General features: G+C 36.8%; 1 protein-coding gene across 2 annotated transcripts in view; it reads right to left on the minus strand.

Moving 5' to 3' along the window:
• Positions 1-642: 642 nt before the first annotated feature.
• Positions 643-24,835, minus strand: part of BMPR1B (bone morphogenetic protein receptor type 1B) — a 171,614-nt gene continuing 147,421 nt past the window's right edge. For both annotated transcript variants that reach the window (XM_053461578.1, XM_053461579.1), the window contains exons 5-14: positions 23,844-24,003; positions 19,483-19,585; positions 18,194-18,296; positions 13,809-13,905; positions 12,822-12,960; positions 11,340-11,532; positions 4,305-4,602; positions 2,095-2,270; positions 1,681-1,811; positions 643-1,367 (exon numbers count right to left, since the gene is read on the minus strand). In XM_053461578.1, the coding sequence (XP_053317553.1) occupies positions 1,242-1,367; positions 1,681-1,811; positions 2,095-2,270; positions 4,305-4,602; positions 11,340-11,532; positions 12,822-12,960; positions 13,809-13,905; positions 18,194-18,296; positions 19,483-19,585; positions 23,844-24,003 (1,526 nt within the window). In that variant the 3' untranslated portion in view covers positions 643-1,241. The remainder of the gene's footprint in view (positions 1,368-1,680; positions 1,812-2,094; positions 2,271-4,304; positions 4,603-11,339; positions 11,533-12,821; positions 12,961-13,808; positions 13,906-18,193; positions 18,297-19,482; positions 19,586-23,843; positions 24,004-24,835) is intronic.

Raw genomic sequence — 24,835 nt, forward strand, 5'->3', positions numbered from 1 at the left:
CCAGCTTGCTGATCATTGTGTAAACAGCACAAACAGATCAGGAGAAAACCAATTTCTACCCATTCCAAAAATTGTGAAAAAATTAAGGGAAAAAGCTGAAATATAAATGAAATAAATTAATAAAAAAAAATTGATTAGGAGCCCAGTGATTTCACCATGACATAACTAGCATAAAAAATGTATGAGAGATCCCCTAAGGGATCTTGAGCCATACTGTACAGGAGAACAGTGCAAAAAAAACCCAAAAAACAAAAAACAAGAAAGAAAGGTAATAGTGGCACTTACAATATAGAAGAAAATGTAAGCAAATGTGATTTTTTTCTGTTTTAGTATAGGTTTTTGATTTATCATAACTAATAATGATTATGTTTATGCATTTCTATGATTCTAAAAGAAGGCCCTACTTCTCCTGGACAAAATGATGTATAATGTTCATCAAATAATAGGAAATCCTGGTTCATGGTGAAAATGCCAAAAAAAATTTAGGTCCTTTGGTTATGAAAACCCCTGAGCCAGAAGGGGTTAAACGTTCAATTGACAAATCTGTGATGATTAAATAACGGTAGCATAATACTGTGTATGTGTCATGGCTTAAAGAATTATGGTTCATTCATTCTGAAGTCAAAAGAGAAATTCCAAATGTACCTTGAACTTAGTCTTATTAAAAAAATATATTGTCAGAAACATATTACAATGACACAAATTTAGGCTAGCAGAAAGTGAATTTGAGGCTCGACAAACATTTCTTCATCTCTTTCCCAGACCCCATATTTAGCAGATATGGCTTGACGAAAAGAAAACAATAATTATTTCAAACGTGGTGCCTTTGCTTTGCTCCATTATTTCATAACAATATATATCATTATTACATTTACACTGGACATTTTTATTTATCGCAAGATTAAAGAAATCCGTCCTTTTGTTTCAAACATTAAAAACGTATCGGCTTTCACAGAAAGCAACATGCTAATTCTTCCATCCAGTCACTGAAACGCTGTCTCCCAACCAGCTGGAGTGATAGATGCTATGGATTCTGTCCAGATAGTCACCGGTGATTCAATTGTCTAGACGCTCAGATTCTTAAGTCTGTGGTGTTCAAGGTACACACAGACGTTCAATGTGTATTAAAAAAATGTAATTTTTTTTTCTCTTCTGTACCATCAGTCACCAAAAAAATAAAATACAAATTAGAAAAAAAAGTCCTTTCCACCGAGTTTCTTCTGAAATAGCAACGTGATAAATCAGAGCTTGATGTCTTGGGACTCTGACATTTTGGCCAACGTCTTCTTTACTCGCAGAGCTGTGAGGCGTGAGGCAGGGTTGTGAGCCCAGCACTCAGTCATGAGTTTGCCCATCTGTCTGAGGCACTGCGAATTGAAAACATATATTTTAGACTAAAAAGACAAAACAACCCAAAATTATTTGTTCTAATGTACTGTAGCATCCACAGTAGTTTTTGACTTGAGATGTTTTTTGAAGAGTTGGTGGGACTGGGTATGAGGGCATATCAGAAAGCTATGCTTAGGAGCACACTGTCTTTTTGGGGCTAGGAAAGCATGACTCTGGATTATGCCCTTTATAACACAAATTGTTATGACCGCAAAGCCCATGCTTGGCCAGTAAAGGGGTTAAGAAAAGAAGTGAGCTCATTTTCAGCAGGTCATGGTTTGGAAACTATACCTCATCACTGCTCCATCTGTTTGGGAATGAGGGTCTCATCCTCCGGATGCACACGACATCTCTCATGTCTTCATAAGAAGGATCGCTCGGTACTACATCGTGATAAGGCAGCTGGTACTCTTCCAAAATACCTGAATTAGGCCAGAAAAAAATGTTAAATAGATATCACAGTAAATTAATAAATAACTAAATAAATATGACAGGGTACCTGCACATTTATTACAATTACACATTGCTCCAATAAAGTTAGAAGAATACACAAGACACATTGTGTTGTTTTTATTCAGAATAAAATATTATTTACTGTTCTTTTACACATTATGGATCACTAATCTATCTAAGCGTCTTTAAAAAAATATATAAGCGTATATAAAGTCCTTTTTAGAATGATGTATTTTTATTGTATGACGTTACCTCCTGATAAACACCGTCTTGCTATTTCCCAAAGGATAAGCCCAAAGCTGTACATATCGGCCATTATATACGACTGGAAATGGTTTCTGTTCAAGGTTTCGTCCAGCACCTCGGGAGGCATGTACCGTTTGGTTCCCACTCTGGTGTTTGGCGGTATGTCCACTTCGTTTGTATCACTAAATAAAGAAATAAATAAAAAAAATGGTCATATTCAATAATTTATCTACAGTCATTAGTTGCTAGACATTAAACAGACACAAGACTCTACTTCTGTTTTTAATCTGATCATTCAGCGGATTCTGACCAGGCTATGAATATATATAGCTCATTTATATGAATAGCATCCTTCTCCGACTACATGCAACCCCAGGGAAGATGTCAGGAGAAGGACATGTCATAGATGGTTTAAACACTACCTTTCATCATCATCAGCAGAACGGGCATAGCTAATTCATTGTTTATACAGCGTATCGCTAACCAACTGGCTTACAAGATTAAGAGCAAGGCAGTCAATGATTTAAGGGTCATATAACTAGGATTCGCAGTTGTAGGACATAAACAGAAATCCATCATACGCCATTTAGACTAATATATGAACATTTGCATAACTACCATACTATAAATGGTAGTATTTGCCACCATGTCATTTAATTAAAACTTGATACGGCATATTAAAAACCACATCTCGGTGTCGAAGGCCCTGATGTTGTAGAATAAACTTTTCCACAATAAATTAACATTTTCTGCTTTCGTGCAGATGGGAATTTGGAGTCTTTTATCTTAAAGGAACCTGAAATTTATTGAATCAAGGATTATTCTTGTCGGCAATCCTCCCCTATCTGTTTCACCATCTAGGACAGCACAAAAGCTATGATAGCTGTGAGTACAGTTTCTGTAGAGAGTTAAGACATATTCACGGTTAAGAATTTATAAGATAAATTCCTTCAACTGGTAGAGAAAGCCCAATTTTCCCCATAGATTCCGAATTGAACAGTAACAAAAAATGCTAATTCTAGTTGCGACAAAGCGCTGCATTCACGGACCAGCCGCACCTACATACATATATTCACTACTCTACCCAGAATTTATTCCGTCTATAAAGTAGACTTCACTTATTTCATTTTGAGAAAGACTGCAACAGTAGCTATAAAATATAGTCCTCAATCTTCTTTTGGAAACTTGGAATGATATTATATGAATTTAAAATGATTTTGCAAACTAAATAATCTTGCAAAAAAAAAAAAAACCCCACCGAAGAATTATGTTTTTCAGTATCCCGAAGGATCTATTGTGTTTAATGTATTCATATGGGATATTTAAGTTGAAAAGGGGGTGGGGGGGGTTATACATTAAATCAAATTCGAGATGAATCATCATGTCAAAGTCGTACACTCTATTTTGCCTGGCTAGTGTCGCTAGGTGAATTACAATGGAGTTTGTGTGTGTGAACCGGGAACTCGGTTGAAAGGTTCACTTTCCCCAGGCTAGATTAAACTATTCAAATGCGCCGGCACAATTAGACACAGGACTCGGTGGGGAAGCTGCTACGGTTCTGACATTTCATTAGCATTTGACTAAACTTCAATGACAGCTACAACAATGGAATCTTTACCGAACACGGGAACACATTTCTCTTGTTCTGAACTATATGCTACACTTTGATCTTAAACAAAGAAAGTTTGTATTATTATTATTATTAATATTTGTTGGCACTGTTGCATTTTTTTTTTTGGTTCTTTGTGCTCCTATCTCTGTATTACTTAGAAGTGCTGTCACATCGCTGGTTTATGTTTACATACTTTGTCTCTGCACCCAGCTTAGTTGTATACAAGAATAAAAAGGGAAACTGTTGAGTGGAATTAGCTTTAATTTTAAAGTACTTTATAGTTTGCATGTACTTTTTCTAAACTACTTTTATATGATGCTGGATTTTAATGAAATGTCATATCTTGGAGAATTATATATATATATATATATATATATATATATATATATATATATATATATATACTCACATATACAGTATAATATATATATATATATATATATATATATATATATATATTCTAGATTGTAAATCTTTTAAATAATGACACATTTTTACAAATACTTCCAAATTAGACTTTGTAGGGAAGTGTAGGGAACAAGAGAGTCAGAAATAGATTCCTGTTTTGGTAAACTACCAAACAACATATTTAATTATCACTAACCTAATGAATTTCACTGCCAGACCCAGATCCGCGATACAGCACGTTCCATTTTTCTTCACTAATAGATTTTTGCTTTTAAGGTCCCGATGGGCGATGGCTGGCTTGCCCTTTGTCCCAAATATTTCGGTGTGCAGGTGGCACAGGCCGCTGACAGAAGAATACGCCAGTTTTAGCATGGCTTTTGTATCAAGAGTAGTGGATTTCAGGTAGTCATAGAGAGATCCATTTTCATGATAGTCGGTAATCAGGTATAGCTGGGTCCAGGATCCTGTCCCTTTAATATCAGCCGCAATAAATCCTGAAAGAAGGGTGAAAAATAAAAAGTTATCAATACGCTCAGAATTTCATGAAATAGCATTAACGTTGGTAATGAGGACACGAAGAAGGCCCTAGAGTTCCCCTGAATCATTCTATTATTCTGTCTAGTTGGGTACATGTAGTGAATGGTACGAAGGGCATAAGATGTAATATCCCTTGTAAACGTAAACTTGGATTAGCGAACACAACGTGCCATTGGAACACAGGAGTGATGGGAGTGATAAAGGGCCTCTGTACACCTATGAAGATATTTCATAAAAAAACTGCCATTTCCAGCTACAACATTTACAACATTAGTAACGTCTACGCTGTGTTTTCAATCGACAGAATTTGCTTTCCTTTCAAAAACAATGACACTTGTAAGTGACCCCAAACTTATGAACTTAATGTATATATATAAATAAATACATACATATATATATACCGTATTTGCTCGATTATAAGACGAGGTTTTTTCCAGAGCAAATGCTCTGAAAAATACCCCTCGTCTTATAATCGGGGTCGTCTTCTAATCAGACCCCAAAAAAATGGCTAGGGCCATGCTGCTTACCGGTCGCGAGCAGCGTCTCTTCCGTTAGAAGCAGGAGGACAGGAAGCTTGTAGCTTCCTCACAGAACTCTATCTCCCCCTCCCTCCTCTGGGGGCGGGGCCAGAGAAGTTGCTGGTACAGCCGGTCCCCTGCAGAAGTCTTCGAGTGAGAGATCTGCAGTTCAGGTAAGGGGGTGGGGGAGGGTTTTTGGGTAAGTATGTGTGATTAATGTGTGAAGTATGTGTGATTAATGGAATGAATGAGTATTTAAATGTTTGTGAATGTGTGTTTGTGTGTGATAGCATGGATGTGTAAGGGGGGTGGGGGTTGTAGCATGGCATAGGGAGGCTGTAATCCCACTACTATCATCCCCAGGTTCCAGCATGTACTGGCTGCCTTGGCTTGATAGGAGTGTGATTGCTGGACCTCCAGAAATGCATTTTAACCCCCTATATGCCACTCAGCCCCATGATATGCATATATACCTCCAGAAATGCATTTTAACCCCCTATATGCCACTCAGCCCCATGATATGCCTTTTAACCCCCTATATGCCAGAGTGGCATATAGGGGTATAAGGCATATCATGGGGCAGAGTGGCAAATAGGGGGGGTATAAAGCATTTCTGGGGGCAGAGTGGCATAACTGGGGGGGCAGGTTGGCAAATAAAAGGAAATTTAAAAAATATATTTACATGAATTACCGTATTTGCTCGATTATAAGACGACCCTGATTATAAGACGACCCCCCAAAATCTAAATATTAATTTAGGAAAAAAACAAAAAGCCTGAATATAAGACTACCCTATAGGAAAAAAAGTTTTACTAGTAAATATTAATTCATGTAAACAATATTTTCATATTTAATAAAAGCTATGATTGAGAAAAATATATTATTTTTTATTTCCTTTTATTTGCCAACCTGCCCCCCCAGTTATGCACATCTGCCCCCAGGGTTGCCACTCTGCCCCCAGAAATGCCTTATACCCCCTATTTGCCACTCTGCCCCATGATATGCCTTTTAATCCCCTATATGCCAGAGTGGCATATAGGGGGTTAAAAGGCATATCATGGGGCAGAGTGGCATATAGGGGGTTAAAAGGCATTTCTGGAGATATATATATATAACTGCTAACAGCAATCACACCCCTATCAAGCCAAGGCAGCCAGTACATGCTGGAACCTAGGATGATAGGAGTGTGAGTACAGCCTCCCTATGCCATGCTACCACCACCACCCTTACACATCCATACTAACACACACTCATTCACAAACATTTAAATACTCATTCATTCCATTAATCACATATACACACACACGCTCAAACCCCCCAGCTCCCCACCCCCTTACCTGAACTGCTGATCTCTCACTCAAGACTTCTGCAGGGGCCCGCTGTGAGTGCAACTTCTCTGGCCCCGCCCCCAGAGGAAGGAGGGGGGAGGCAGAGTTTTGTGACACGCTGCTAGCTTCTTGTTCTCCTGCTGCTCGCGACCAAAGCCCGGTAAGTAGCATGGCCCCACCGGACATTTTGAGGTCTGATTAGTAGACGACCTCGATTATAAGACGAGGGGTATTTTTCAGAGCATTTGCTCTGAAAAAAACCTCGTCTTATAATCGAGCAAATACGGTAATATTTACTGGTAAAACTTTTTTTCCTATAGGGTCGTCTCATATTAAGGCTTTTTGTTTTTTTCCTAAATTAATATTTTGATTTTGGGGGGTCGTCTTATAATCGGGGTCGTCTTATAATCGAGCAAATACGGTATATATATATATATATATATATATATATATATCTATAACTTTAGTGCTCTACTAATTCATGTTAGTTGCACTTCATTTTACAGATTTTTTGGACACGTAAGCACCCATTATGATTACAGATGGTGTGGTAATGTTATATTTTGAGGATATATGCACTCACAATCTAACCTTTACAGTTAAAAAAATTATTTATTTAGAGAGAATCTGAGGGGGAATACTGCCATCTAGTGTATGTTTAAGGAAGTATCAAAGTATCAAAAGTATCAAAAGAATCAACCTCTCACGTCCAATGCCATTAAAAATTAGATTTTTCAGTGGTACACGTATGTTAAATATTTTTTTCATATATATATTAGCAAAACATGGCAGAATTTTCCTGATATGAATGTCACATGCAACTATTCTCAAGAAACAAGTATGATTTTTTTGGAGGGAAATTCTCAGCTGGTTACAGAGGGGTATAGCAGTTCAGGTTTTTTTTTGCATATTCTCATATTTGTATTTCTTTTCGAAATCATAACATAATCCTGCACTTAATAATAACTAGCTTTAGTAGTATATGTATCCCCAAAATATATCAGTATGTACTAAGCTAAAAAAATAAACTACTATTGTACCACGTATGATGCCAAAAAGTTTAATACGCTTATAGATTTCTAATCAGCAGAAGAAAATGCAACTTTTATTAAGAAAAGGTCCAATAGCAACCGTATATGTCTGATTAATTTACTTCTTAAACTTACCCTTCTTAAACAAATAATAATTTAGCTAATGTATAATATATCATATATAGGTATGTCTTAGCATGTGCTAATATTTTTATTATTTAATTTAGTATATCCTCATTTTGTGTTGGTGCTCTATAAATAATATGGCGTAGAATCATTTAATCATCTATTAAAAGAACTGTAATATGACCTTGAAAATCTTGCAAGCCCTTTTGTTGTTGAAATCTATTTCGAAGTCACAATTGATTCTACAAACCTATAAAGCCTTCTCTCTATTTGAAAGAATTAAGTCATTTTTAGTTGTTAATTTTCTATTCTGAAGCCAAAAATCAGTTTTCTCTGGCTGACATTTCGAGGGTGTGTGTGAAACATAAGCTTGTCATGATGAGTTATTGGCCTCAAAAGCCGGAAGAATAATCCTCACTTAGTCCATATGTCATATCCTATAGCACATATGGTCACGGTCAGAGCAGAGATGCCAGGCTGTCCAAATGGCTCTATGATTACAAAAAGCATGTGCTATCACAGCACATTGCATCAAGTGTGAAATGAATAGCAAAGACGATAGAGCAGCGTGTTTCAATATATGCATTAGCTTTGAAATACAAGTCCCCATTAGCGGTTTGTTATCCAAACTTATTTTCCTCCGTCTGATGTATCGCTCCGTGCCTTAAAACTAGTGATTCATTCAAGGTAATGGATGCAAACCTTGATGAAAATGCCAAAAGCTAATTTAACAGAAGTAAAAAAAACCAAAACAAAACAAAAGGAAAATCAAATTACAAACAGGAGAGCAGAACAGAACATGAATCTATATAAACGTGATTGGAAATCTGTAGTTTCAGGCCAGACAGTATGCTCACCTGTACAGAAATAACATCGAACTTTACAGAGGCTTGTAAACCTAACCATGGCTGGCTCTGCACATGCACATTTACAAAGACAAAGGTGGCTTCTTGCTTCTACCCAGCAGGTCACCTGTTCTCCTCTGTTAGGTAGTATAAGGCCTTGGCCCATTTAACTCTGGCTGAGATCGACTTTCCTCTGAAGCCTGTGCCGGTTCCACAATGCTCCGAGTTACACACTTACCCAGGCTGGAGTCTGGTGTTATCAAGGCGCTTAATCGAATAGCAGGGAGGTTGAACAATCTGATTGATCTGGTACATAAAGCTGCCACATGGGACTGATTTATTTAATGAAGTCCAAGTACTGTTATTAGACCGAACACGCAACAGCATTCCGTGGTGGCCGTTTATAAAAGGTGATCTGACCTTTAGTGAGTTTGATAACACCACTTTTTAGAGTTTGCACTGGAATATTCTTTTTATACATAACTAGATCATAATAAAGCGCAGGCTGCTCATAGAAACATCGAATCTGACAGCAGACACAAACTGTTCGGCCCATCTAGTCTGCTCGTTATGGGGGGGATTGAAATAGAGCTGAATCTCCGAGTTTATTGAGGAAAAACTCAATTTCATATTTATAAACCTTTATATACATTGAACCTATATAAACCCTGTATGCATGTATTTAACCGTTAATTTCATAGTGTAATGGGCTAATGGCATGATGTAAACTGCTGGGTAGGTGGCTGAGATGCAGGGAGCTATTTATGTTAGTTATGGACAGTTTTTTCCTACTGAGTTCAGTTTAGACGACAAGTTGCTCATTTTCATCCAATTCAGTCACCTTGACTCATTCGTCTACATGACATAGCTAGAACCTTTGTGAACATGCCTCATAGTGCTTGTGTGATATGAGTATGGCATTGCCTTCATCAGTGGAGATCACATCAATACAGTAACTTGGGTAGGCACATAAGGCTGGATTTCTTTGCTGACATTTAATTTAAGGCAGAGTATTGCCCATTGGCTACAGAATAGTGCAGCTTAGTAAATTTGGCTCATTAAGCTATGTACATAATAGATATAATTAACTAAAAGCTATTGTCTTAGTCAGGCAGTTACATTCTTTATGTGATCGGCAGTCTTTATTACTTAAAGAACTGACATGAATGATGTAGAAAATTATTCTACACAATTCTACCGTTCATTTTAAATGTTCAAGGAAATAACAGCCTTCACATTGGAAATTTAAGTCCTTTTATTTTTTATTTTTTTCATTTTCCACCCTTAAATATATTCTTTATAAGCATTTAAACTAGGAACTTTTTCTGGGTTAACTTGCAAGCTGCTCTTAAAACCTCATATTCAGTTTTTCCAAGAAGGCTTAACGTATAAAGTAGAAATACCGTGCATATACAGTGTGATCATAGGCCAAATTCACTTTTGCTGAGCTTTAGACCAACTCTTGATTATAAATCTAAAATGATATAATTTTATAAGAATCTTTTAAATTATGTTTCAGAATGTATTGCAGGTCCAATGAACTTGATCTCAGCAGCAGTGTTTTATTTAGAACTAATTTAGTACCCAAACAAGATCATCTGTTTATTCCTACCAACCATGAAGTTACATGCTGGAGCTTCACTGCATAACAGAGTGTGTGCGGCATCTCCTAAGAGAAGTGGACCAGCAGAAACTTCTCAGTAGCTCATGTACTGTCAAACAAAGACATAGAAGGCATCTGCTCCTGCTTTGCCCATACAAACTAAAATAAAATCTACCCTAACAGTGAATAGCTTTTAAGGTATGTAAGAACGAATATAGAGGTGTGTGAGTAAGGAAGCTGTACCAGAACCCTAGATGCTCCGTCGAGTCGGACAAGCCAAGCTGACCTGCCCAACTGAAATAGAGTTCCTCACATACATCATGAAGGATGCCATGAGGATCCTACATGACATAAGCAGAGGGAACACTGCAACTGCTTCCACCTGCTTGGCTTTGACTCATTCTCTTTCTATTGCTGTTGACTACTGTTACACACCTAGACTATTAAGGTACCTAACAGGGAACTCCTAACAATTTTTGTCAATTTATTATATTTTTTCCAAAAATACTGCTTTGTTTTTTTATTTATTCTTGTTTTTGTGAAATGTTGTCACATAGTTTCATGTCATTTGTGTGTGTTCTAGTTTTGTTATCTTAGCCCAATTTACCAGAGGAAACACTCAGAGTCCTTTAGTCTTTATCACTTGGCTGGGCAATCCGACTAATGAAAACAGAATTCATTAGCATTGCCATAAAGAATATGACTTTATGGTGTCTAAACATGGAAAAATCACCCACAACATCCCGACTGATAGCAATGGCAACCTCCAGGCCTGCAGATAAAGGAAGCTTATAGGAATAAAGTAAGAAAATTATATACATCACTGTATTTTATGTTCAGTGAGAAAATATTTTTATGGGATTTCCGCTTAAAATGGAGAGCAAAAAGCCTCAAAATTATTTTCTACTGTACTTTACCAAACCTAATTTAAGCATTTACTTTGACGCCCAAAGTATCTATTCCTGTCTGCTAATGAAAGTCTGCATTGATGAGGGTCTGAAATGATAACGTGGTATTTTTAGTATTCCAATACAAAGAGCAATTATTGTACCTAGACAGAAGTGATCATTAGCGGTACTCCCGAAAAGGGTCTTCTTCACCCTATATATTGGTTTGTCTTAATGTGTCAATTGTTGAAAGCTACGGTTATTCTGTTATGTTATTAAAAATAATGCCGTATTCTGATGATCAGCACAATGGGTTAAAGACCAGAGAGAGGTAATGTATATCAGCAATCACTCACCCAAAATGTTTTCATGTCTCATGAGTACCGTCTGATAGATTTCAGTTTCTCTAAACCAGCTGGCCTCTTCGGTAGTGAAGAATACCTTCACAGCTACCTTTTCTCCACGCCATCTGCCCATCCACACCTCGCCGTAGCGGCCCTTGCCAATTTGTTTCACCATCTGAATCTGTTTGGCTATTGTCCTTTGGACCTGCGAATAAAACCGCGTGCGACAAAACCTTACTGACACCGTTAAATAAACGACCACCCAGTATAGGGTGATTAATCCTGAATAAACACCAGAGGAAAACACATTTACATTTTAATACGTTTAACTGTATTAAAGATTTCGCCTTCCTCCCAGGAGGACCTAGAATATTACTACAGTTTCATAAATTCAGGGCGTTAAAATAAAATATGTTATTTGATCCAATATTGACAGTGAATATTTTGTGAAGGTTACTTTTCCAAGGAGATTTTACAGAAATTGCTGCCACACACACACAGTCTTGCTTTATTAAAGACGTACATGTATATGTACTTTATTAACTATTGAGAAAAACTATTTTCTTTATCCTCTGTATGTCTTTTATTTTGGTAACACTGATTAAAAGCAGAATTATTCCTAGTCTATTATCCTGCAATCTCCGTTAATTCTGTACGGTGCCTTTCTGTGGCTTTTGATTGTCTGCAAGTTTTCCGTTGGAACTTCTGGGGTCTCTTAGGGTTCGCCCGAGTACTACCATTCATTTTTAAAGGTGTCACGGTGAACAGGTAACTTTTCAGGGTCACAGAGTTTGAAGCTGGTTTCTTTAGATTCATCTGTGCTTTTATCTTTTGGTGTATCGCAGCTGAAACCGCAGCTTGAATATAGATCACTTAATATATTCCCTTAACAGCAAGTGCATACATGTTGGCAAAATGTTTAAAGGACCAAACTCAAACAAGATGAACTAGTTAAAAATTCTACATTAAAGCCAACTCGCATTTGCACAAAGACCCCTGCACATGTAGCCCCTCCAACCCCTGTCCATCTGGGTAAGTACCCAAAAAAACACTTTGGGGGGGGACCAGACCACTGTGTCTCTCCCCCTCCATGCCCTTTACGATGGAAGGGTAGTGAGTTAAAAAAAAAAAGTCCCGAATTGTTTGTAACTATTGGCAAGCCACTCCAACAGAATCTTTGTGATGTTCAATTAATGGGTTAATATTAGAAGCATCTTGTCAGTTTATTTATGGCTATAACGATACTATAACCTATGAAATTATACGCAAACATGACACGGTCTTTTAAAATGATGTTTTTGTACAGCATTGTGGAAAATGATGGCGCTATTTAAATGAATTTAAAATTAATATTAATTAAACATAATATTAAATCAATTTTTACATATATTTGTATATATATATATATATATATATATATATATATATATATATATATATGGAACAAAATGTTTGTTCACATAAAAATAGTGATTTAGTCTTATAGTCTCTTACCAGCAGAGGGAGTCCTGATCCACTTCCAGAGCTTTGGGACAGTTCAATGAGATCTTTCAGCGTTTCCCCAACAGGGATGTAAGTCTCATCTTGCTCTAATCCAATGCTATAGCGTGGCCTGGCCTCTTGTCTTTTATATCTGGACATAGAAAGGCATAACAATATTATTAATATATTTATATAATATATTATGAATATATATATATTAATCTATATCACATAAACATGTTATCTCACATATAAATAATGAAATACAACATACATGAGTCATGTATAAAAAGTGATTCTCGTGCAAAGCTTAGCACAATAATGTTCCATGGTATGGTCCAAACAAAACACTTTTCAATTTTATTTACCGTAATCACTTTTTCAGCTATAACTTTTAACAAAGTTAAACATTGTACTACAGAATATTTCCAGTTGAGTTTTTACATCCCACAGTTCAAAAAGTTGACATGGAAAATTATTTGAGCACCCATAAGGGTTTTCCTAGAAGCTGGGCTGGGGTCCTATCACTCATTGAGCTCAGGGGCAATTGTGAAAACTCTTGGAGGATCGATTCCCCCATCTTACAGGAAAAGCAAGCGACCATGCGTTAATATACAATTGTACGTTTTATGGAGCCAGAGATAACTCTTTAGGTCAGGTTGAACCTATAGTTCTACAGATACTAATGAAGGTCACTTCCTATGACAAGAACTTGAGTATACATCTACGTGAACTGGCGTTTCAGTTTTCTGGGTCATATAGGATCTCAGGGTTGCCTCTAATTACACTTCGTTGTATGGATCAGATGAAATTAAAATAAATGTCTGAAAATCTTTACGACTATGGTGAATAGCAAGCTATAGTACAGAACGAGTGAGCTGGAGGTGACATCATGGAAATGTGGTGGGAAAAAATGAATCAAAGCAACAAGAGATGCATAATAGTTTGTACATTCCGTGGATGTTTAAATACACTGATAAACTCTCTTGCGACACTTACCTGAAGTAGCAGAATATTAGTATAATTGCCAAGATGATACTACAAACGGTCACAGAGATAAGTAAGGCCATATAGTGGATGCTTCCATCAACAAAATCTGAATCAGGGAAAAAAAAAAGGATTAGGATATACAAACTCTGAAGAAGAAAACTATAGGTCGGTGCAATTGGTGGTGTAGTATATAGATGAGAGGAATATAAAATCTGAGAAAAGAATGGGTATTTAGCACCGAAAAGTGATACTGTTGGCTGTTTACTCCCTCTATATTTATATATATATCATCTAATATCACTGTAAAGACAGCAAGTACATTGCAAACTCGCGCTCGGTATAGTCAATTTTTATTTTTATTAGCCTTTAAAACATGGAGTGGTGAATCGGCATTATGTTTATGGCTCGTTTCACCTATTACCATTTCAATGGATTCATTCACTTCCACAAAGCAATTTCTTTTGTTAGCTACACAGCACGTTTATTGGGATAAGTAGGTACTTAGCACTTTATTGCTAGTTAAGAACTGATAGTAGATTTCTTTAAACACAAAAAAAGGAACTGTAAAAACAATGCGACATGGTGTGGAGTTGAGATGAGAGGAATTTAGGGGTAATTGGACTGTTTTACAGAAAGTGTTAAGAGAATGAGGTGAAAATAAAACTATTAATGCTTTGCTAACAGACTGATCCTGAATAACTCTGTATAGTGTATAGTGTTACTTACTGAACTGTTTGTGGTATAAAAAGCATTACATCAAGCTCATTGTTAATATTTTTGGTACACTTTTCTGGTGGAAAAAAATGTCCACTTCTTTATGAATGTGTGATTCCCTAATGCATTCTAACTTATATACTGTCAACAAGCCGAGGTGTTGAATAAAATGGAGTTAGAAACTAAGCGAATTAGCCAGCTGCTGATTGTGAACATGACTGCTGAAATATGACTAAAATAAAAGATTTCCAGAATCAAAGAAACACAATTTCTATTGAAAACCGAACTACAGATGGAACTCCATTTTCACTATGACATGTTTGTGACTGGTGGTAGCACCAAATTGTGGAGTTCTGGAAGGAGTCCCACCACTTGCACTAAATTGGTGTTTTAAGTATTCCACCCTCTTTTCTTTGCGTTGGATTTGGTATATCTCACTGGGCACTGCTTTGTTGCGTTCCAGCCTCGGTAAGAACCCTCGGTAAGAAATGTGTGTCTACACGTTGGCTCCGCTCCCTTAAGGTTCACTGGTGGGTTATTCATAATTTACACATTATTAGATTGGGTAACCACCTGATTTATGAAAACAGCAATGTGGAAATCCCATATTTCCAACAATTATTTTCTGTAAATCACTAGATGGTAATCCCTTCATCTATTTTAAACCAGTATTCATTTTGCTGCCATCAATTAATGATAGTGATTGATTTATATATTTTGTATATATATGTGTGTGTGTGTGTGTGGTGTAATGTATTTTTAGGTAAGTTTTCTTTATTTTTTTGATGCATGATAGGGAATCATTTTAAGTTTTTGATTACTTATGTAACATACTTACACTCATACTTACACTAACCTTGCTGGCTCCTGCCCCCCCCAAAAAAAGGCCTATTAAGTGCACACAAACATGCACTATATCACGGTCCTCATCATGAAAGAGATTAACTGGATCAACAATTTCCTTCAAAAGACACTTTACATTCATGGTCCTGCTGAACGCAGTAAAACGAGAAGTCCTGGTTTATCGACTCATCCTCGTGTAACGCTATTATATTTCAGATTTACGAGAGTAATGAGACAAGACTTTCCCTTGGGGACTCTTGGTTTACTCTTTTTGAAGATGGTGCTGTCCCTTTTTTCCCCCCTCTAATTTTATATACTTAATTGTGTAAAATTCGTAATTACATATATGTTATGTTTAGTAAATTGGCTGCAATTGTTTTTAAATCATTTATACTACATTTATATTTTACAGTGTAAAGAATGGCGGGATCGCTGAAGGTCAGAGAAAGAGACATGTGAATAATATGTACCAAGAAAACACCAGGCCTAGCAGTCATTCCTCCATCAGACTGCAATTTGTGCCGCGGCAGTAAGTGTGTAAGAGATGAAATCGAGATCCCGCTGGGGAGGCCGTTTCTCCTTTTGTGAGAGTGGGAGCAAAACCAGAGCCGAAAGCTCCATTTCATGCATTATTAGCAGTTTAGCATTTTTTAATGGTACTCACTTCACTCTAAAATGTGTGGTTTGTAACAGTTTAAGATGTCAGATTGAATCAGGTAAATAGAAAATGCATGTGGAACACGACAGCCTTCTACAGTTCTTGAAGGTGCTGTTCCACTTAGCACTCTTTTACATTTTTTTTATTTTTATTTTGGATGCTTAATCTCAGGTAAACAACATAAAACCGTACTTATCCGTGTCGGATTTTCTTTCACATGACAATTAAGACGTCTCAGCGCAAAAAACACGAATGACGTAAAATGTAACATGATTAAATAATTATTGTCATCCTGCTGTACATTTTCTTATCCTAGTCACGAACCATGAAATGTAAAACACTTTTATTTTTTTCCCGATAACATCATCCCCACGTAAGCAGGACTGAATAGCAAGGTTTTTAAAATATGTCCGTGTAATAAACTGGCAGTGAACCCATATATCAAATATTTCTACTCAACGATAATGCTTCAGATTATTCCTGTGCCCATTTAGTATCAACCTAAGAGCCAGACAGCAGGGCACCATCACTGACAATTAGGAAGCCGTTTATTTCAGTTTATTTCCCATTATGCATACACTTCAGAATTAATTCCAGTAATCAGCTCCATTGTAATTTATATAACAAAATGGGTATGGTTAAAGAATTACATTCTTATCAGAATATAATGTTATTTGCAGCAAATTCAACTATATCCGGTCTTAGCACAATGCTTTAATATAGATATAAGTTGTTTGAAAAATAGCATAGCTATTTTTTTTGTTTTGAAAGTAGCATAGCTTTTACACAAACAAAAAAATGGGAAAAATCTGTTTTTTTTTGTCTAAACCATTAAAAATGCAGTCCTTTGTATATTTAACCTTTGAGTGCGACCTTAAGGTGAAGGTTAATTATGGCTGACCTGCAGTTGGGCTGTTCCTACCCCAACTTCCTATGTAGAATTCCCTTAGCTGTAGGCCTCTGGTCAATGGAAACCTTATCAGATGTTTAACTTACTGAATCTCAAAAGAAACTATTTACTCAAAATAGCTGAAATTATGGTCATTGATGTATTGATTTTGCCATTAGGATAATTTCGATGGAATCAACGAGCAGCATTATAACAAGAGGGATCTAGAAGGTCATGCTGATGTAGAAATCAAAAGATGTCTGATTCAGTGGAAATGACTAAAGAGACAAAGTTTAAAACCCATAAGACTTGTGATTTAGAGACCAATTATTTCTTGGATTGTTCTCTGGTCTTTCCTTAGATATTTAGCTATACAGGAGGGAAGCACATGTCAGGAATCTGCTGGTTCTCCATGTGGGCTTCAGAACAATGTGGAGGGTAAGCCGTGACAGATTATTTGACAAAATAACGCACCACTCTGTGACAAATGTGCAAACTACCACAATATATGGTAGATTTACTAAATCTTGGATCCATTGCGGCAAAACAAAAATGACCATAAAAGGAACTATGTTTCCGTTAGTACTGCCTGTGAGGAGGGCAGATGTACTGTAGACCTGCACAACACATATGCTCACGCTTTCCAATGAAGCTTTTCACCTCACCCTGACAAAAATTTAACTCACCGTTTAGTGTATACGTTAGAAATGTTTCCATTTTAATTCATGCTCAGTCAATTCAGTCATGTTGAATATTAAGAGCTCTACTGCATCTTGTCTGCACATACTCAATATTGATAACCCCATCTAGTCTATTTCTGCTGTAATGATTAACTATAAACAGTCCTTGGTCTAGTCTTATCTTCAGGATAGCCACTTGCTTACCCCATACAAATGATATCGCTGTATTAGTCTTTACCACCTCTGCTGGGAAGAATCTGACCCGCTAGTTTTAGATTATGACGGCTTGTCCTCACATTTCTCCTCCCTTCGTCCCTCCTGTACTTTGTTAAAACCCTCTATGTATTTAAATGTTTCGCAACATTTCTATCATTAAAATATGCTCTATATAATATTTTACTAAATGATGCTATAACAATGGTTATATTATGCAAACCTGATGGCTAAGTTTTAGCAATACATACTGTAAATACTACTGTTTGGTATTTATCCTACTTTAATGGATCTAATTTTTTTTTTAACTTGCGCTACACTTCTTATAAGCTAGTCGTGCACAAATAAAAGAAGTTTAATTGCTTAAAAAAACATACAAGCTTTGTAAGCCACCTACCTTTGGTTTTCAAAGGGGGCAAAGTGGGGTGAAGATCTCTGTTACAAAAGTCCTCGTCTGTGCAGCATTCTATGGATCTTCTTTGATGTGGAATTGGCGTGTCCTGAAATTACAGATAGTCCTGTGAACTTGTGCTGAGTATTGTCTTGCACCTTCTTATTCTGATGACCTCCTGGCTGGAAGGCGGTGATAAATGACCCAGCAAACTCTTTGAAATTAGGTCTAGCCACTGTACTACAGCAGTGTCCTCATAGTGGAGGATAATGTGCCAGAGATGGCCAAAAAAGGTTTGTTCTGGTAGAAAATCCTGCAGTGTTTTTATGATATGACATCATTGTCTTATCATGACCAACTGACAATTATAGACATTTATAAAATCTAAGGGACATCAAATAATTGTGGCCACCAACGAGGAAAGGAGGGGATGTCAGTGGAGAGGAAGTATGGTAGCCTTTTCAAGAGGTTTCAAGCAATGTCACAATATGAGAGAATCATGGGCTCTTTTTATATTTAGAAAAACGAAACAAAACTTTTTTTGGTTTTGTTTTTAACCTTAATCTGACCCTGGGGAAAATAGGATGACATTATTCACCATTCTAGTGAATTTCCATCCTAAAGCCATCCGTGAGTAAGAACTTGCAAAGAAAGAAGAAAAAAATCCACCCATGACCACACATGAACAACCCTGCCAGTATAAAATCCGTTCAGGGATATAACAGGATGATACAACAGAGGGTGTGGGAAATGATGCCACACAAATACATTTTGTGTATCAGTCCTTCCCTGAATTCAAGCTGTGTTGAAAAAATTAAGGTCAAAAGTGCACTTGATTCTTCTTATTACTTTTAAATTGGAAGGCCTGATTTGCCTACATTCCAAAGGACGTCAGAACACAGATGCCTTTATCATCTCGTGCCACTCTGATGCTACCAGGGCCAAAGACTTTGTCCTTGCCCTTCCAGAAACATATGAGCCTTAATCAAAGTTTCCAGATCTCCTCATTGTGTCTAATCCTTTCAATCACATACTATGTACAGCTGTGCAACAAGACGTCCCTTTGTCATTGAAACACTTATGTTACCATACAGCGATGGTATGGAAATGAGCTTTTGTTACTAAATACCAAAAAGAACAGTATCGATTTAGGAATAAAAGCAGAGCTAGAGCTTCCATGTTCGATTCTAGGTATCCATTTCCCTAAAGATTAGAAACAGGTGGAAAGGCATTCTCTGGTAGACTAAGGAACATTGTAATACACAGATGAGCTTTGTTTGTCGCCACTAACATACCCGACACTGGAAGTCAGATCCCTCTAATCCTAGGCAACCAGAAGTGACAACAGGAAGCCCAGATTCATCTTCTTCTATAATCGTAAAGCAGTAACCATCCGTCCTAATCATAAGCAGGAGACAAAAAGTAAATACACATATATAATACATACATTTATATGATTTAAAAAAAAGTACATTTAAACAGACAATCCAATCATTCTGAATTTAAATTTGTCACCGCTAATGCAGACCCAAATCTTTATCAAAATTACTGGAAAGAATAGAAGTCCTTTAATTTTTATTTAATAATATATACAGCTTTTTTTCTGAGCAATTCTTGTTTGATTTATCTCAGTTAAAAACTTTTAAAAGTTTGGAGTCTCTTCATCTTATATTTTTTAAATGTATGTTCTAGGTTTCTTTTACAGGCATATTTTTTTAGAAAGGGGCTGTTGGCGTACGGATTAAAGCCCGTTGGAACATTCACCTGTTGTTTAGCATCATTTACTTCCAGAAAAGAAGATAATTATTGTTTAACAAGCAAGGTAAATTAATTTGTAGTCTCAAATCACATTCATGTTGGATACAGTAACACATTTCCAATCTGTGTGCTCTTTCATCAGAATCTCCTGGCATCGGTCTCCGCAAATTAATGGTATCACAACCAATTTGAGGTAGTTGAGGTGAAATATGATCTTGATGGATTAGTTAAATGGCTGTTTCCCTGTGATCAGCAGCTAAGGGGTTAAAGTATCCTCACATCCCGGGAGATAAGATAAAGAAGGAGACAAAGCACAGACTTCTACATCTACTAAATTTGTAATGACTGTATTAAACTAGATGGATTAAAAAAATATATCCATAAGGTAAAATGTTAAGAATCTGGTCCTTGTGGTGGTCCAAAAAGAAGGCTGATCTAATTTCTTATTTCAATATCTTGATTTACTATTTTCAATTTTTATTTACATTTTTCTTCTTTTTTTTTCTCAATGTGATGCCAAACAGTCTTCCCAATAAGAAAAGGTTAATCCGAGTTTTTCTTACTACACACATACATATGTTTAGTCTAAGAGTGGCTCAATCGTCACACACAGAGGTGGTTATATACACGGCAGAGATAGATAGTAAACACAGACAGACAGACTGTTGCAGTCTCATTACAACATAATGGGGGTTATGACTCTAGCAAGTTTAAAAAGTGGTCTTTTCACCATAACAACCAATGAAAGTTCCCCTTGATGGAATCATACCATTGGTTGCTATGTTGTTGAGACCACTTTTTAAACATTCCACCAGAATCATTTTCTTTATACATAGTCCCCAGTGGAGCTAACACTTTGATTTTGTAAACTGTGACATGAATTGCTCTGCCGGTTAACTGTAATAAGTATTTTCTATTTCATGAAATGTCATAGAGCTCTCAGGGTTGATAATGCAGTTTGGCACCACTTGTGATATTTTTTTCTCTTATAGTGTGACATCCGTCACTTAAATGACAATTTAAAATTCCTACATTGCAGAAGCCGAATTTGAGGTTTGGACAACCTAGCTTCTGGCAATTACGTTTGGAGATCAGCTAATATAAATAAGCCTAAGAAAAGCCACCCATGTTGGTAGCTTTCAAAAACATGTGGCGCCAATCTTACAGCAATTCCTGCGCAACCATGATTGTGTGTATTGTACTATGAAGAGTAAACCTACACACTGCTGGACAGTTTTGTGTACACGCTAGAAGCCAGCGTCAAGACTCACGCACCAAGATCAACATAAAATGGTACGATGAGATCAAAATCTATGAGGAATGACTACCTATGCTTAATAAATATATTTATATTTATACTTTATACTGCAAAACCTACTGCAAAATGAGAACCTACTGCATGTAGTACAAAGTTTTGTAGCACGGTGAATGTACTTTCTGCGCTGGAAGAGTTAAAGCATACAAAACTATCTACTTGTTCAAAAATGTTGATGTGTCTAGCTGCGTGAGAATGTTTTCCTCTAACAGTCATCCAAGTGCTGGCTAATTACGTCACCCTCCAATTAATTTGGCAACACATGCATTTCCCATTGAAGTGGCAAAGACGAACTTCACCTGCGGTCAACGAAAGGTTTAGCTTTAAGAAAATGCTTAAGAGCACAAGTATCTTACGGATATTTTTGAAAAAGATATAATGCACTGAATGATTACCTGATTAAATGCAATTAGAAATGTCAGGAAATGTTTAAATACTCGTTTGCATCATTACAGTGAGATGTTAGTGTATTTCTGGCCACGTGCACAATGAGAAAATAAGTTGCTTTAATAGAAATAGTGATGATGCTTCTTTCTTTTTTAATTTCCAGTTATTTGCTAGACACCCACCAGAGCTGTAGGATCAGGGTTAGGTAAAGTGTTTATATTGGTAAACATGGCAAGGTTTGTGAAGTCAGTGAAGCCAACAACCTAATCACTGAAATCTCTACCAAGCCGTATCTGCCTGCCCCTGCTAGGGATATAGATATGGCTAAATGTTCACATCCCAGTGACAGTATAATGCATAATGCCGGACTCTGCGCTCCTTGCCATCTCCCCCTGTACATTCCATGCCCTCACATTCTAAACATTCTTTGCATTCTCACCATGTATCCTGAAAATCGTTCTTATCGTAGTCACTGTATTCTGTCTTTCCTGCACATCTTAATCATCTTATTTTTGGTTTCTTAACTTCTTCGCCCTTACTTTTTAGTCAATCATATTAGCCTACTGTTTGACAAAACCCATAATTCCACAAATTCCATTTTGCATGGATTCCCAGTGCGTGTGAATGTGTGCATTATTTACATATTGGAGTTAGAATGAGACTTCCGTCTCATTCAGCTACCCCTCAACAATTCCTGGCTGAGGATTGTAAGAGTTATTTTTAAGAACCGCTGGAGGCTGTCCTCTCTCCATTTCTTTTGTTGATAGCTAACCACTTGTCTTTCTAAAAATTGTGGGCATTGTTGTTCATAGCAGCTTGATCTATACAGTTTAGGAAGTGCCAAGGGTTAACAACAGCTGGTCTGTTTTAAGTAACTTAAAAAGAAATGATTTAGTTGTATTCTTTCTTCATGTTATCAGTTTGCTGATACACTGTCCTATTCACATGAAACATTCCGGTGGATAGCATGAAAATAGTATAATAATCTAAATAATAGCTGTGTCAACAGTATTATGAAATAAAATTTGCATACATCGAGCGGTGTCGGCACGGTAAATAAAATAAACACTGGACATGTGTTAAGTAACATATGCATAGCTGTAAACTCTCTTGATTTCAGCTGGAGGCTCCTAGAAATCAGCTGATCATCAGGTCTCCAGGACAGTGTGTTCTAGACATCAAGTAGAGGAGAACACTACAGTGTATTGTTGTATGACTGGGGTTACATTAACACAGATGCCTAATTATGTTGCATATTGGTAAAATCATATTTTGGACATTCTCTGTGCTACTTGCTCTTTGAAAGATATACTTCACTTTTTATTTTCTGCCTACAGTTTAAGTACTAATCCAATTTGAAAATACCATTATTGCCTATGATAGGTAGGTCACCTAACCAATCCACCTCTAGGAGGCTTTTGGGTCACTTGTTCTCTGCCTCTGCATGGACAATAGATACCTGCCTTCTCTTGTTGCACCTGTTGCTAGTTGTGGCAATCTGCGACCTAAACCTGCTCCAAGCTCAGTGCTAGAGCATTGTGTTCCTGGCCCTGTTTACGCTTTGTGGATTCCAGTAGTTTTGCTAAGATGGATTTTGACTTTGACATTGAACCTGGTTTGCCCCTTTGTATTGCGATTGATTAAGATCTTCTGGACTTTGACCTTTTGGTTTTGATTTTGATTCCCATGATTTCAGATTATCATTTGGTACTGTGCTGTTTCTTCCTACAGACCTTGTTTCTCTGTTCCTAGAATCTCCTAAAGACCCCGCTTCTGTGTGCCTGTTCATGGACGCCAAAGAGAAAGCCTAGTAGCTCAACACAGGAAAGATCCTGCTCCTCTTGTTGTTCTCTAAAGCTGTGGCATTCACTGATATACTCCTGAGAAATTGTATTTACCAGTTTATTTTTTGACTACATATTTTATATACACTAGTTACTGGAACCTCTTTCCTTAAAAAAAAGATACACAAGCACAAAGGCAACTGAAGTCATACAATTTTCAGAAATTACTCTGTATTATATCTAGAAATCTCCATTTGGAAAATGATGGTTTCAGAATCATTCAATGGCAATTTCAGCGTTTTATTTATACACAGTAGGAACATTATGAGCAATACCCGTTCAAAGCAATTTTCACATTATACGAACACTCAAGTATGACATGAAAATGTCACGCATCCTAAGGGGCACTCACCAGCAGGTATTGTTGAATGAGTCTTCTGGACAGTGGTGGTGACAATAACATGACAGCAGCTTCTGTGGTGGGGCAGGTGCTGTACTTTCTGTGTCCTCCTTTCTGCTGTCCACATTCAGTTTTGACGAACTCCTCAGCAGCATGTTATCGAAAAGATTTGCTGTAATGGGAACAAGAACAACTATGAAGATCTGGGCATCAAACCAGAATCTAGACACATTTAAAAGTCTACTCAAAAAGAAAGGAAATCATTTCACGGCAAGTTAGTTTTTGGGCTTCCATTAAGAGTCCAGAAATTCTTCTATTTTTTTTTTTTGTAACCAAGACGGTTATCAAAGAACGTCTTTGCATCTATTGCAATTGTCTGTAGAAGAATTTTGTTGCTGAAATGCCAAGTGACGGTCTTGATGGAAGAAACTGTCACATGACCCGATGGTAAGAATAAAAGGCTACAAACAGATATCAAATAACATGAAGGTGCTAACAGGATCTTGGAGTTAAAATTCTCACTTAAGCTCCGAGAAGCTCTGAGAACATCCTAATGAGCTTATTAACGGATAGCTAAGCAGTTGAAGCTTCAAGACTATAAAATCAACCTGCAATTACTGTTCCAAGCAACTCTTAGAAACAGCACTTGAAAACAGAATCTGAAAATTCAATTTCCTTTACACATAAAATAAATCTGGTAGCGATGGTCAATAAAAAATTAATAAATAAATGTTATTTAAAAACAAGTAAAGCTGATTTTACTCATAGCAAAAGCATAGCATGGGCTTTCATGCAGGTTATCTCATTAAGTTGTAAACTTCCTAAACTGCCCCAGAATGACGTCTTTCCAACTAATTTAAAGCATGGGTGCTAGGTTTGCTTTTTTATCCTCGGAACCCCATATTTTAATTGTACACTGGTCTACACTAAGGACGCATACATGGTAATAGACTTAAGAGGTCATTGCGTTAGACCCCAAAGCCTACTTGCCAATTCCATTCCAT

This window comes from Spea bombifrons, chromosome 1 (genome assembly GCF_027358695.1).
Source record: "Spea bombifrons isolate aSpeBom1 chromosome 1, aSpeBom1.2.pri, whole genome shotgun sequence".
Lineage (NCBI taxonomy): Eukaryota > Metazoa > Chordata > Amphibia > Anura > Pelobatidae > Spea > Spea bombifrons.